Source organism: Athalia rosae, chromosome 2 (assembly GCF_917208135.1).
Source record: "Athalia rosae chromosome 2, iyAthRosa1.1, whole genome shotgun sequence".
Classification (NCBI taxonomy): Eukaryota; Metazoa; Arthropoda; class Insecta; order Hymenoptera; family Athaliidae; genus Athalia; species Athalia rosae.
Window position 1 is genome coordinate 11,492,455 of NC_064027.1, and position 14,753 is coordinate 11,507,207.

Genomic DNA, 14,753 nt, shown 5'->3' on the forward strand with positions numbered 1-14,753 from the left:
CACAATGTAAAGTATAGAGGTATGCATATCTCCACTTATTCGGCTTGTGGAAGGGATATATTTATAACAAGTAAAGGGTGTAACGCTGACACGATAGATTTTTCGAATTTTAACTAAAACATATCAAAGACAGTGAAATTAGGCTTAATTTAATTGAATCTTTTATTGTAGTTTATAGCGATCATCAAACACACCTATGGATCTAAATAATCGTGATGTGAATTATGTGTCCATAATCCAAGTGAAATTTCAAGTTGAGAATTTCATCACATGCGAATCTCATGAAGTCCCAGCATGTCTATATTTTTAACTATCAGCCTCAAGATATTAATTAGCGGTGAGGCATGAGTATTGCTATCTTAATGAATGATCACCTCCTGCTCACAAAATATACCGAAAATTCGGCCACTAGGAAAATTTTATCGAGCCATTTTTATGTAATCACGAATCATTTTTCACTCAGATCAAACTCTTTTAATTTTTCATTTGTTTTTTAATTCTTAATTCGATATGACAAATACTTATGTATAAAAATTAAGCAGTCAAATACCTGATGAGGTATTTCACTTTTCGACGGCTGTTGGCAAACACCGGCACACAAGTAAAACCGGTCGGTTACAGTTAAAACATTTCTCTTGAAATCAATTATGAAATCGTGAAACGAAAGTTGAAGTAGAATAGTGTTCTGGACATGAATAGCTTTACGAATGGATTTGCGCAGAATGAGAATAAACGTAATATTGAAAATACATATCATAATAACATTATAACAACTCTATCACATAAATAAAATGTATATTTTCAAAGTCCTGTGGGCACATTCTTTTGATGGTTGTTTGCGGTACAATGTATTGGGTACATTTGACGGTGTTACATAGTGGATTTTGACAAAATATTAGAGTTGTACAAAAATGATGGATTTTTTTAGCCCGAAAATTATTATAATCATTACTATGTTTGATAAATCATTAATAACTGAATTAACGTCTACTCAAATTAATTTGGCACAGCATTATCATGGGATTGTCGTGACTAATACACTCCGAATAGATAATAATGGTATTTTCCTTACAAGACTAATGCCCCTAATTTTTACGGAGTGTGTGTGATTTCTCATGGAACATAACGTATATGATTTTTCAAAAGTGTAATGTGGGATAGCGAATTATCAGAAGAATCATGATCGGTCATATGAATGAGTTATTGATCGATACAAGTGGTGCGTATATCGCTATCTTTTCGAGCATGTTAAGAACGTTGGAGGTAATTCTGTGAAAATACGTGATACCCCCGAAAAGTTTATCGATTTTTGATATAAAATTTGTACCCACTAACCGGTATGGTACACACGGCGGGCAAGCACAAAATACTTCGATTCCCGAAGGTGTAGAAAGTAATAATATAGAAACAACAAATTGTTGTCAAACGTTTGGTAAAACGGAAGTGTTACCTTACAGGACGTGAATACTCAGCAACTCGACGAGTCTTGCAAGTGCTCCTTGCCAAATATACTACAAACGTAGTAAGGCTATACTACAAAGTGCGTTTACTTTTAATACACTTATCATGCCAAACTTTACATGATTATCCTCTTGACATGCTTATGCAAATTAGTCAAGCGCAAAGTGCTTTACAATCGAGGCCCTTGGTTATCCCCAGCGCTGTGATAGATCAATGTATAGTAGAGCAGATTATGGGGTAATTCGTTTTGAAGAAAGAGGGTCAACAGGGCAGTCTTTTGAACACCATAGGGTCATGGGAATCACAGTCTACATTGAGCCGCTACGATACCATCTCGTGCCAGCCACTGCCATTTGAAGAACTACTTTCCGGGGTGGCTAGAAAATTGTCAAGTCACAATGTTATGATTATAGAAACAGCGGTAGAGCAAGTGATTGAAAAAAATAGTTTTCTAGGTCATTTTTTATGAATAACGTAAGTTATTCAAAAGAAAAGTGAGCTAAAACAAAGAGAAGCCTCTTGGGAGGTGCAATATTTCTTGCTGATGGCGAAAATGGATTACTCATAACGCGGCTAATTTGACATCTGGAGACCGTGAAGACTATTTACCGAACACCGTACCGTTCAGTTTACCAAACAAATTCGAGCGGCTACTTAATTGCTAGCTATTGGCGAGTATGGAGTAAATATATATTCACCATTCTTCGCAGTATCTGACCTTTCTGGGGTAGAAGGTCTGGGCCCCCATATCCGTACTGTGCAATCGTCAGACACAGACGCCATCATTTGATGATACACAGGGTTCCAAGATACACAATTAACAGTTCTGCTATGACCAGTTAATGTGGCTATAGGTAACTCTCTTTTTATATGCCAGACATAAACTTTGTGGTCTGTAAGTCGAAATAATTAATACGGATTAATAGAGACATGCAGATAAACCTGAAAAAGCGATAAACTATATTTCAACCCACTGGCAAGTTACCAAGGTTTTTATCAACCAAGGAGATAATGGAAACAGTGCATAGCCAACATACCTTCACTTCCAGAGGCAATGAAATCTTGGTTTACGCCACCAAAACAACTGTGAATTGTGAAGTGTCCTTGAGTGACTCCTTGAAATCTTCTAACAAGGCAGCGATCTTGTAGATCCCAGAGATGAACGCCTTGGTTAGCTACATTGAGTAGAGCAAGGCGGTCGGACTTGTTAACACTGAACGACATTACTGGATGATCTTCTTGTAACCTGTGGACACATGTGTGCATTATAATTAGAGTATTGCCGAAGACTCGTAATGTGAGAAAGTCAACAAAGGGAATAATGTTCTGCGAGTCAACTTACACGGTGAAGTCGCACAGTTCGTCAAAATTGTAACCCCTTATACGATGATGAGAATCAGCAGCTAATACAGTTTTTCCATCATTTCTGCACCACAAACATTTGACCCTAACACCTTCCCAGGAATCAATGACATTGCCTTCCATATCCTGAATAAGCAAGTAAAATGGTTTTGCTGAATCCAAAACGTAAGTTTTGGGAAAAATGAAGTTCTAGACAAAGCACTTCATTATAGATAGACATAAATACACTCTTGAATGTCTCGTCATATTTAACTGAGGAAACTTACACATTGATAGAACTGCCCTCGCATACCCCCTGTGACAAATTTGTTAGCATCACGATGCCACGCACATGCAGTAAGAGAATCCTCGGGACTTTGTGTAAATTTTACTCTTAGTTCGCAGTCGGGTGAGTCAACGCTCCAGAGCCAAAGTTCGGGACAATCTTCTGGCCCACAAGCGATTAAGTGACAGCTGTCTGGGCTCCAAGCTATTAATGCCACTCCATACGAGTGACCTTCAAGCGTCTTTCTATGTGTCACAGTTAATGTGTCCTGAAAAGATAATCCTATTGAATTATTTGACTTCCCAATTAATTTGGCACCATTGGAAATAAACTTACAGGACAAACATCCCAAATGATGACAGTTGTGTCTTTGGAACCAGTGGCTAATTTAAGTCCATCTGGAGAGAATTTGCAGTACCACACTTCATCGCAATGCTCATCAAGTACTTGAGTCGTATGGCATGGAAATTGTTCCTTGCTGCAGTTGTGGTCTACGAGTAGGGATACATTCTCTAAGCTGGTCTAAACAGAGGAATGAATTTCTTAGCTACTTCACGATTCTTGCTCTCTAAACTGAATAACAAACAAAGGATTATTTAGCTTGAGATTGTAATGCTTCTTAGAATATTTGGTAATATTTGACCGAAAATGAAGCATGATCAATGGGTATACTGTCAAGAATAGTTTTGATTTTATGCATGGACTGGAAAATGACACATTATTATTTGATTAAGATTGAGTACTGAAAGTCGAGTGTTACCTGTGTGTGAGTAATGTGGTATGTACACTGCTGATTTTGCATTTCCACAGCTTGGCATAGAAGAGAGTGTAAACGACGTGGTGGCAGCATAATAGAAGGTGGTAGATACCTTTGCAGTCGGTCCATTAGAGCAGCTCTTGAGGCTGGGCCTTTGCCATCCCAACCTGCACGTGTCTGTTACACAATTCACGGATAGAAATGAACCATCCAGGAATTTGCAGCAGGAATATTTTTGTTTGGGAATCTATTTTGAGAAATAATTTTTCTATATACCTGTAGTTCATCACGTCCACTGCACATCATGAAAGCTGATAATTGGTGTACACGGCCAGTGTTATGTCCCAGTGGGGTGAGTTCGTTGCGTAGAACTTGTAGGGCTTCGAGTACTAAACCTTCCTCCAAAAACTCGAGGTATTTTTGTTCCAATAGCAAAAACTTCATTTCCTAAATGATGCGCACTCCAAGTGTTATACATCCAGCTTATTTAGGTTTATATGTTATTATCAAAAATGAATACACCAGATCACATCACATTTAAATGAACATCATTCTCACCACGAGACTTTGACTGGAACCGTGCAGAAATGACTTCAGCTCGTTGAGATCGTGGTCTGCTTTGTTCCAGTCACCATCCATTACATGTTGCCTGAATTTTGCCGCAGATGGATGGTCTAAACGACATCCTGACTCTTGCATGAGCAGATCAGCCGTACGGCTAGAAATCATGCTTATATGTCACTAATTTCGCCAATAGGACAGGCATTGCAACTATGCTACAGCACAAGCCATATGGGCAATAAACAGAACCAAATAATTCCAAGGGAATATGTCCTTCGAATTTGTGGGTGGACTAATGACAGGAAAATTATTTTGACGAAGTACAAACATCTTTTGTCTATGAAAATTATGTGAGTTACCTAATCAATGACTCAATCATGATATATTATTAAAAATCAGTCATGCGTGTTAAGGTATACCACAGACTGTACTCCAAACATGTGTTGGCAACAAAAAATATGGTGCATCTAAGAGGCGAGGCACCATAGAAATGCAAGGATAATGTGTTAGAATTGTTTGCGCCATAATTTCATGAAAAATTTTACATATGAAGCAGAAGTGAAACTGAAGCTACTCTCAAATATGTTGCAATGCCCACCTCAGACTTTCTTGGAATGTATTCAGTTTTAATTAGTTTTATTGTTATGTAATTACATATGATGCATCATTTAATGAATATTAAGTGAAAAAACTGTGCACTTGCTTGAAACTAGCAATTTTTTGACCGATCAGTAGGGGTCTTGTTTGAGATAACAAAATAATAACTCACTCGAGTCCTACTGTCTTCAAATGCTGTCCAATGAGTCGCACAATATCTTGATTCGTTTCGTCCATAACTTTGGGAGTATCAGAAGCTCCATTTGCTTCACTATTCAAACCATTGAGATCCCCATCAGTTCCCGGAACTATGTTCCCATTAGTATGAGGCCCACCAGTGTCTGCTGAGGCACCATTTTGTTGGGGCCCGGGAGGTGCAGATACACCATTCGATGCTTGCTGCATGGTGCTGTAATATCGACATTAAATTTAGCTAATCAACTAGGGAGATCATCCACTCATTACCAAGGTACGCGTTCTATATTCCAAAGCTTGTGCCACAACACACCAGTAAACTGAACAAGAAGATAAAGTATTTGAATGCCTACGAGGCAATAATTTGGTGGGTCACTTTAGCCATTGCGAGACAAAGAGTTCTGGTAGTAACAGCTTTCTTTGTTGCTGTATGCTCTTCTGACAGAATCGATATTTATAAGCATACAATCTATAACAAACATGTGTCGTCTAAAGAATTAAAAGACTGAGGTGTGTTATTGGAGGTGATAACTTTGAGATTATGACAAAGAGAGTCATAAGTGACGCGTTGTAAAATTGTATTTTCAGAGAATGACAGAATTCCCTAGAGTTATAGTTGAACAATCAAAAGATTTTGACAGAACGTGGGGCTTACGTATGTAAGGTAACTTGGAGTCAGAGACAATGAAAGAATATTTCAACAACTTTCAATGACAACTGTGTAGGTTAAGCATTAATGACAGCCCTGCAACTACTGTAGAAACTGTAAAATTCAAATGCAAACTAAGTAGAAGTGCTGTACTATTTAGATCTTGACATTTTGAAGTATGGGTCGAGATTGATGATTGAACAAAGACCAAACAAAAAAAAAAAGTCAAGAGAAAACTTTTCGGGTGCAAGATAAATAAAAATACTTTATTTATTTTTTGTGCAACGTCATAGAACATCAGGTTACTTTGTAAGAAAAAAAATTGGTCAGAATTAATCTTAAAATTAGAGAATAGCCAGATTCAAAAATCCTTTTTGAGGCATGAGATTAAAAATTCAAAAATAGCCCGAATCGAACCCAGAGTGGAAAGAAGATGCGGTAGAGAATTACCGAAAATTTTCCATCTCTGTGCTGGAGTGGAGCTCGTCCGCTGGTCTTACGGTAGCCGAGAGAGAACTACGGGACCTTTTGCGCGGTGGCGGAGCGAGTCCACCGTCGTCCGACTCGCCGCTCGAGGCCAGGCTTGTTCGCGTACCACCCCGTTTTTCACACAATTATTATCGCTCTTTTAGTTGGTGGGGCACAGTATGCAGGGAGGATTGTACGAAAATTGCAATTTCCCCCCTTTCGTACGCAATGGTGCACCAGGCGAGTCCGCACAGCTACCGAAAAAAAGTAGACACAGGATTCTTGTACGTCTGCCAAAACGGACACGAACAATGACTGCCACCAGCTGATACTTGTTTAGATCGTCGTTTACGTCACTCTCGACGGTCTTGCTCGTATGACGATGGAGGGGCCGAGGGAAGGGTGCTAGAGGTAGGCTCGCTAGGTTCACCATTTTTTCATACCTCCACGCTAGAGTGAGCCTCTCTGCTTCTTCATTATCTTCACTTGATCGCCACACCGGTAGATGCCAGTAGTGTCTGCGAACTGCATTAGAACTGCATTACTTGCATGCACTCACCTACCCTCTAATACCATAGAAAGGCCCGCGTAAGCTTCCAAAATTTCAAGACGAAATTCAAGTTTTTTCACCGAGGTGTGAAGGGGTGCTTTTGCAAAGTTTTCGAGCTTCGGAAATTTAGATGAAAGAATACTGCAATAAAGATTCGTGGAGTCGAAGTTTTGAGCTTCAGAATCGTTTTGAAATACCTCGATACGACATAGATATAGTTCAATATATCCATGGATACCATAACTGGGTCATTCAGGGTATTCGATCAAAAATTTAGGAGCAATAATTGCTTTAGAGTCGCATAACTCTTGCAATAAACATCGTACAGAAAATTGAAAGAACGCGTTTTGAAAGGGACATTTCAACTTTCAAAATGACATCGGAAAAATCCAAATCTAACGTCTCAGGCACCTGGTGCACCTTTTCAAAGTCAAAAGTTCACTTCGCGTTTTCGACATGAGTTGATTCAGGAGAGTGTAACTAGTAAACAAACAAACGCAAGTCAAATCGACTGGAAGCATTTTGAAGGTGACACTTTAAACTTCAAGATGACATCGGAAAAATCCAAATCTAACGTCTCAGGCACCCGGTGCACCTTCTCAGAGTCAAAAGTTCACTTCGTGTTTTCGACATGAGTTGATTCAGGAGAGTGTAACCAGTAAACAAACAAACGCAAGTCAAATCGACTGGAAGCATCTTGAAGGTGACACTTTAAACTTCAAGATGACATCGGAAAAATCCAAATCTAACGTCTCAGGTACCCCGTGCACCTTCTCGAAGTCCAAAGTACTTGTAAATGTTGAAGAAACAACTTTTGTCGGTCATATATGGATGAAAATGTACACCGACTACAGGCACGTTCTCGAATCCACATAAAATATAAAAACGTGTTGAAGTTCTCTTCAAATGATTCGAAGAGATCTGATTCATGTTTGGCAAATTCGATAATAATTGGAAACATACTTCCTCATACAACTTAATAATCGTGTAACGTAACAATTAAAATATGCCTGAGGACAGGTCGGGATTAGGCGATTAATGAAAACATCCACCCGAGCCATTTATAATGAGATTACGCCGCTATCATGAGAAATCGCCCATCGCGCTCAAGTTTTCATACCACAATTGAATTTCCGTACACGATTACCAAAGTTTAGACGAAGATCAACTAGATGAAAGATTGAATACTCGGGGCAATTATTTTTTTTACATCGGTTTTCCTCCTCTCTTGTTGTTTAATCGACTTGCTTTGTTGATAATATATCGTTTGCGGATTGTAAACGAGAGAAATATGAAGCGGGAACAATTAATCATGCGAGTCCGATATCTTTGGTCTTTAGATTTGATTCATGGACCTCGCACAAAGATTAATAAATTATTATGGATAGGGATACGAAACAAATTGTGGTTCGCACGGGTTCGACTTCCGCAATACATAGAGGTTGGCCGTCGCTTACATTTATCCTGTTTCCATAGATGGAACAAATTATAATCCACCATTGTTGCACTTTTGAGAAAATCAATTCGAACAGCGCTCGAACGTTATCCATCTATTTTCATCCGTTCCGAATATTCCATCGGATTCATCATGCCTGTGCATGAAAATCTTACGCACAGCAATCGGTATATCTGGTGACGCTAATTAGGCAGTTTTACAGCTCGATAATCACGAGCGCTCGGCGATGGCTTTCGAATTCCTACATGGTGCCATTCAGAGACGTCTAGGGCTACCACTGCGCTGTAGACGTCTTGAGAACGTTGCGCATTTCTCGCTAACGAAGAAATTGTGGTCTCACTTTTTAGACGATAAGAGTCAATACCAAGGCACCAGACTTCCGCGCGCTTATCAACATGGATAACGGATGCTTTTCACCCATTCCGATAATAAGGCCATAAAATTCCCTCGCGTTATCGGACAGTCGGTTAGTTCCGGTAATTTAAAACGGAATTGCTCTCACGTAGATTAATTGCCGTATCGGTAAGTCAAACCGCAGATATATGTAGTTCAATATATCTGTGGTCAAACTAAGTTCCGTGAAGGAACGTGGCGCTGCAGGGCAGGTGGCACCTGACGGCAGGCAATTAGACATTCTGCGGTGTAAAACACCGATCCACGTGGTATGTTGGGGTATGGATTGCGTTTTACATGTCACAAATATGATCAGGAGTTTCGTTGGATAGTCGATAGCGACCGCTCGTACCAATCTACAAGTTTTCGATCGGCTATGTAAATATCAGACTCTACAGGGGTATCCGTTGTCGATATTCCGGGACTGAGAAACGTTGAATCCATCCTCAGGGCAGACCGAGGAGGTGAATTTTCAAATTTTGAATCAGGAGAACGGAAGAGACAATCGGCAGCCTCTGAGTTCGATCGCGAGGAGGCGTTCACGGAGGGGATTTGACCGCTATGGATAAGCTGGCGGGTTAGCGCGCACCTTACGCTAGCAAGAGGCTCAAACCTGGAGGAATCGACGTGTGCCAAGACTCTTGAGTCTGCAGTCAACCGCCGACTGCCGGTACCGCTGGTCGGTGTTTGTAATTAATTCGTTGGTATATTAGCGCACGTTTTAACACGCTATGAATTAACAAACGGTTTAGTTGACGTGTTCAAAAACAAAGTGCCGCGGTGTGTCGGAAAGAAAGTTTGCGGAACGCTAATTACCCGTCAAAGGTTTTAAAAAGTGACGCGACGCGGTTTGCTCGAAACGCGCGTAGGGATAAGGAACAATCGAATTAAGCTCCGTAGTGTTCAGTGCCCTATCATTACCAGATAGGGATATTACAGATAATAATTTTTGTTCTCGCGTGGTGTGGTGTGCATATAATATTAATCGATTAATAATAATAATAATATACATAAATCGCTTATTGAGTGTTTGGTTTTGTCGAATCACCTGTTGCATGCGAGCCACCGATCGTTGTGTGCAGTTGGATTACTTCAGAGCTAAGATATGCAGGATGTTGTCTTTGACTGGATAAATGTGTCGCACAATCAGTTATCGGAAAGAGGTGAGCTTCTTTTCATTCCTTCTTTTTTCCTTATCAAACCAGTCGTCGGAGATGAATGTACGGGGATCTTGAAATAATCGGACGGTTTCAGCGTCTCGTTGACCACGCTCGACGCAGACGCGTGTAATGCCGACAGATTTTTCCTTGCTCATTTGTTGCCGGTCCGGTCTACGTTGCGAGCAACGTCCGGTGCAGACTTTGATGAAACTGACGCGTGACCTCGGAGTCAGCTAAATTGTAGATCATCAGATTCCGCGAGTGAGCAACGTTGAAAAATAAAAGACAAAAATTTCTCAGCGTCACCGGCATACCTGTATTACTCTTAGCTGCTGTTTTTCCCCCGGTCGATTCCTATCGCTTTAGTTTATTTCACTCCGAGTCTGAAAGCGTTCGGAATTCCAACGGCGCATTTATCCACGATAACATCGATACGTGCGATAATCGCCACGACGACTCCGAATTCTCTTCGCAGCTTCAACGCTGAAACCTGGGATCATATCCACGGGCAGGCGGTATTTTTTTTTTTTCTTTCAATTTTTTTGTCCGATGCTCGTTGATGTAACGATTTTTGGTACGTCCGCATCGCACGGATATACGTCGGACAATTTTGTTCCTACTCACCTTACAACATTGTTCCGCAAACTCGCACACCTGACCCAAGTTTGTTCATTTTTCTGTTTTTTTTTTTCAATTTATTATTTTTTCACTTATCGTTGGATGTGAGTATGCACGGCACACACATCGTGTGTGTGTGCCCTCAATCGCGTTCCGAGAATTTCTTCTCACCGGCGTGATAAAATATTTGACTATAAGTATATATCTGGTATATCTGAATCAATCACGTTTTGGTATTGAGTAAAAGTTGGATATTTATTTTGGTGTAAATGATCCACGCCGAAGCTAGCGCGTATTACAGGTAGATTAGTTTCTGTTGATAAAGAAATGAACAAGAATATGAAAAAAATATCCCTAAACTTTGCGCCAAGTCCTTTTTTTGTATCCCAATATGGATATCCGCACGTGTTTGAGAAGTGCGGTTTTCAGGCGAGTCAAAATACGCGCAGTTACGATTCACCGCTGATTCGATCGCCCGCCTTCGAATGATCGACGTGAAAGCGTCCCCGTGTCACGGCCTCAGGGCCTCTTACGCGTTTGGTGCATGTTTGCAGAACGAGTATTGTAATTCTAAGCATTACTACGTCGCCTCTAGTTGAATCTTTATAAAGCAACAGCTGGAATTCATTTCGAGGGAAACTCCACCGTTTCAGATCCGCTGTTATTTCACATGATACGAAACAAAAGTAAGGAAACAACAATCTCGAACATCAACAATTAATTACTTGATTACTGGAGACAGAAAATCATTTTCAGCAATTTTAGAATCCGGCTGAATCACGCGTGTATGTTGTAACGGACAAAAAATGAATAGAAAAGAAAAAAGATCGACTCCTATCGCGTCTGTGTAATACAGAAAAATCTTTTTGCTGAGGCTGGTACAACGATCAGGATGTGGTACCGTAAATCAGAAACTAAATTAATCGAACGTCGATTAATTCCCTGTACATAACATTGAAGATATTCACAGCCGATTTTTCTACTCCCCAACTAGCTACAGACGTATGAAATTTTGTATTATTATTGCTACGATAATCGTGGTCGTCGTCTTTGTCATTACGCTCACGAAGTGGTGTGTACTCATTACACGTATCTCTACATTCACGTAACAGCAGACCAGTACGCATGAACGTATAAAAGATTTCGCATGATTGCGGCTACGGCGGTTGAACAAGAAATGGAAGGAAACAAAAAAAAGAACGAAGCAAATAAATAATAATTTTGTTTGATCGACCGGTAAACCGATAGCTTTTAGTCGGTTATCTCGGGTTTAATGTGCCTCCTCGCATTCCTTTCTGGAACTTACGCGCGCTGCTTGTACGTCGGCTATTATATTCCATTGCGCCAACTGGCCTACTCGTACGTTGCGGCGTGTCTTAGAGCGTGAATGGCGATCGACTAGAAGAATTACACGCTGGCTTCCCGCGGCGTGTTATTAATATTATTACTGTTATTGTTATTATTGCTGTTGTTGTTGGTGTTGTTATCATTATGGTCGTCATTTTTGACCGCCAAAGTGAATGGAATGCTCGGCGGGAACGTTAACTCTGCGAACCAACCGCACGTCCTTGGATAAAATAGGCATATTTTGCGCGAAGCGCGATCGTTAATCGATGCGTGAATATTCAATGTATCAGAATTATTCAAAAATTATGACGCACGCGGTGCAGTGTGCGTTTTCGAGAACAATTGAGTTTCAATCGATTAGGATGTAGGTTATCAATTTTAGAATGATTTCATCGGTATCGCGGGGAGAGATACGCTTGAAAAATTGTCCGTTTATCTAGCCGTTGAAATTCTTTTTGGATTTTCATTAAATCTAAATCTGTGTATTCGTTCCAAACCACCGGAAGGAGGTCATCATCTTATGGTGACAACGTTCGTACACATGTAAAAAGATCATCGTAGTGGCGCAGGCGTCAGGTTGCTGGTCTATAAAAATAACAATGAAATTGCAATGAATCAACGCGTGTAACAAGCATAGAGTAGCGTTTACATATCGTAATCGGGAATACAAGTATATTATTTTGACGCATCGATCGATGGAAAATAATCACTCTCCCTTTAATGATTTTTCACGCGTAGATCGCCGTTGCCGCGCCCTACGTTAATCTGCCATTGTCGTCGATTATTCAACTTATTATACACGATCGTTCCGGATTCCTCTTCATCTACCACCGGATAATTAATCTGTTTCGAACACGAAATGCGAGGTAGTGTACGGTAATGACAGAGGTATTGTAACAGTACCTACCTGCAAAAATGCCTGGATCGTAGGCGCGCTAAAGAACGGTTTCGCAGTGTACATATACTATACCTAACGTACACTCGAAGAAGCCACCATGTTCGCTAGCTGTCTTGCCCTGAATTTTAATGGAGAGTTAGGTAGGCTCGGATCGCTTTTCGTACACGTTACGTGTGTAGCTCTGTGGCTACGTGAAATACACTTTGCACGATGATATTGTAATAACGACAGGTGAAAATGACCGAGTATTATATATATTTACATACCCCGTATAACATCCCACACGCGTGTGTTATACGGCGTAACGTGTGTACCGGGTACATGGAATATGTAAAACTTCGTTTTCCAACCTACCTCATACGAAACTTGCGTAAGCACAAAGCTTTGTGTTCGGTACTGTGCATACCGCATTCTACCGTGCGTATTCATTCGGTTGACACGATGAGATTTTTACACGACCGTACGACACTTATGTACGCACCGAACGCACATACGCAAAGCTGTCTCGAGGAGTGCTCATTCTCTTTTCATTCACTCGAGTGAAATATATGTTATACATTTATTGTACGAAGTGTTGCGTATTGCGGTACGTACGAGTCATTTCGTTATAGTGTGGAGTATACCTTACACAACGTTGATCTCCGGTAATTGTATTTCATGTTTTGAACAACGATGTTTTTTCCTCAACAATAAGATCGTTGCACAGAAGTTATTACGTGTGCGGGGAGACGTTACGTACCTCGTAATGTGATTCAGCAAAAATTCAGTTCCGATCGAAGCTGAATGAACAGAGAAGAGAGAAAGAAAAATAGAAACGAAATTAACGAGGTTCGATCGTCGTCAGATTCAAATAACCCGTTCACGTTGTTATACCAATAGAATATACATACACCTGCTCACCGAGGAAATAAAGTTCCGGTGTTTCTCTTATCTAAACTGCAACAAGTGAAATGACTCGCTTCTATTTCAATCTTTTGGATCACTGAGCCACGAAAAATCGTGAGCGCAATTCTTAATGAATCATTCATCATTGTGTGCATGCATGAAATAGATGAAAATATTGTGAAACTCGCAGAGAAACCGTAACGATGCTATGTAAAACGTGCATGCATGCCGCTGTCGCGGCATATGTATGCATGCATAAGGATGTCGTAATAACGGCGGTATAGCACTGAATTCTCACAATGAGCGACGGTACGAAATCATCCAGATATTTTCGGGGGTGGCGGCGCTCACTCGATCGAAACTTAGCACAAACTAAGCATTCTCGAGTTTGCCCAAACGGCTGGAGCATTATAATTTGGATTTTGGTAACCAATTAGCAACCGATGAGCACTAAATCCTTCCATCAATGTAAACGCAATCCTGTTGTGAAGCTGCGGTTCCAGCTTATGGGACGTGTAATATTGACCCCCTTTCGGATCATGAGGTACGTTCTGTTGCAGTAAGTTGCTTCGAAGGTACAACAACGTATCTTCAATTTTTTTCCTACAAAATACACGGGAATATCCACGGGGTATTCGATACCGAGTTACTCGCAATTGGTCCGCCGACCGTGATCCTTTTGCATAATTTTTTGAATCTTCTTCTCTCTTTTTCTCAATTGTTTCTCGTTCGGTGACTCTCGCCCCAAAAACCACGTTTTTGTTGGAGTGGCGGTGTCGCGTCTCGTCGATTTTCATTCGATGTAAAAACTCCGCCGAAGGGCTTGTGGTTTTTCATCTTTTTTTTTTTTTTTCCCTTGGCTTCTTCTTTTTGAAGAAGCCTTCAGCGTCCGATCTCCGGCACAGACAATGACGTTGACGGTCCTCTGACAGGATCATATCCAACGGCTCGTGTTCCACTGGGATATCCAGATCTCGAATCGAGGTCACGTAGCCCGGTCGCGTCCTCTCTACTTGCATTCCAGGGTGTGCGCGATAGAACGCGAGATACACCCGGACAAGATCGTAGCACGCATTAGGTCCACTACGTACCATACGTCCCGCGGATTGTCGCAGTTGCGGCCGATGCTGC

General features: G+C 40.8%; 2 protein-coding genes across 6 annotated transcripts in view; one reads left to right on the forward strand and one right to left on the reverse strand.

Moving 5' to 3' along the window:
- Nucleotides 1-778: 778 nt before the first annotated feature.
- LOC105684497 (WD repeat-containing protein 26) lies at nucleotides 779-6,636 on the reverse strand. 2 transcript variants are annotated; one of them, XM_012397892.3, is made up of 11 exons: nucleotides 6,298-6,636; nucleotides 5,176-5,412; nucleotides 4,404-4,563; nucleotides 4,122-4,292; nucleotides 3,849-4,022; nucleotides 3,425-3,610; nucleotides 3,090-3,356; nucleotides 2,804-2,949; nucleotides 2,499-2,707; nucleotides 2,180-2,354; nucleotides 779-1,838 (listed from the first exon to the last, which is right to left on the reverse strand). In XM_012397892.3, the coding sequence occupies exons 1-11, from the start codon at nucleotides 6,309-6,311 to the stop codon at nucleotides 1,823-1,825; spliced, it is 1,755 nt and encodes a 584-aa protein (XP_012253315.1). In that variant the 5' UTR covers nucleotides 6,312-6,636; the 3' UTR covers nucleotides 779-1,822. The 2 variants fall into 2 exon arrangements, with proteins under 2 accessions (XP_012253315.1, XP_012253307.1); XM_012397884.3 differs by having other exon boundaries at nucleotides 2,160-2,354; nucleotides 6,298-6,634.
- The window catches only part of LOC105684667 (protein expanded-like), a 73,769-nt gene continuing 65,614 nt past the window's right edge, over nucleotides 6,599-14,753 (forward strand). For 3 of the 4 annotated variants that reach the window (XM_048649819.1, XM_012398213.3, XM_012398222.3), the window contains exon 1: nucleotides 9,317-9,877. The gene's annotated coding sequence lies outside the window, so the exon portion shown is untranslated. Of the gene's footprint in view, nucleotides 6,727-9,316; nucleotides 9,878-14,753 lie in introns of those variants that run through there. The other variant, XM_048649818.1, reaches the window with a different exon arrangement.

What these genes read in the sequence shown, in the direction of transcription:
- LOC105684497 (XM_012397884.3), bottom strand. An exon ending in TTGAAGACAGTAGGACTCGA is followed by an intron (nt 4,564 to 5,175) that starts GTGAGTTATTAT and finishes CATGATTTCTAG; the next exon opens with CCGTACGGCTGATCTGCTCA. An exon ending in TCATTTGGGATGTTTGTCCT is followed by an intron (nt 3,357 to 3,424) that starts GTAAGTTTATTT and finishes TTATCTTTTCAG; the next exon opens with GACACATTAACTGTGACACA.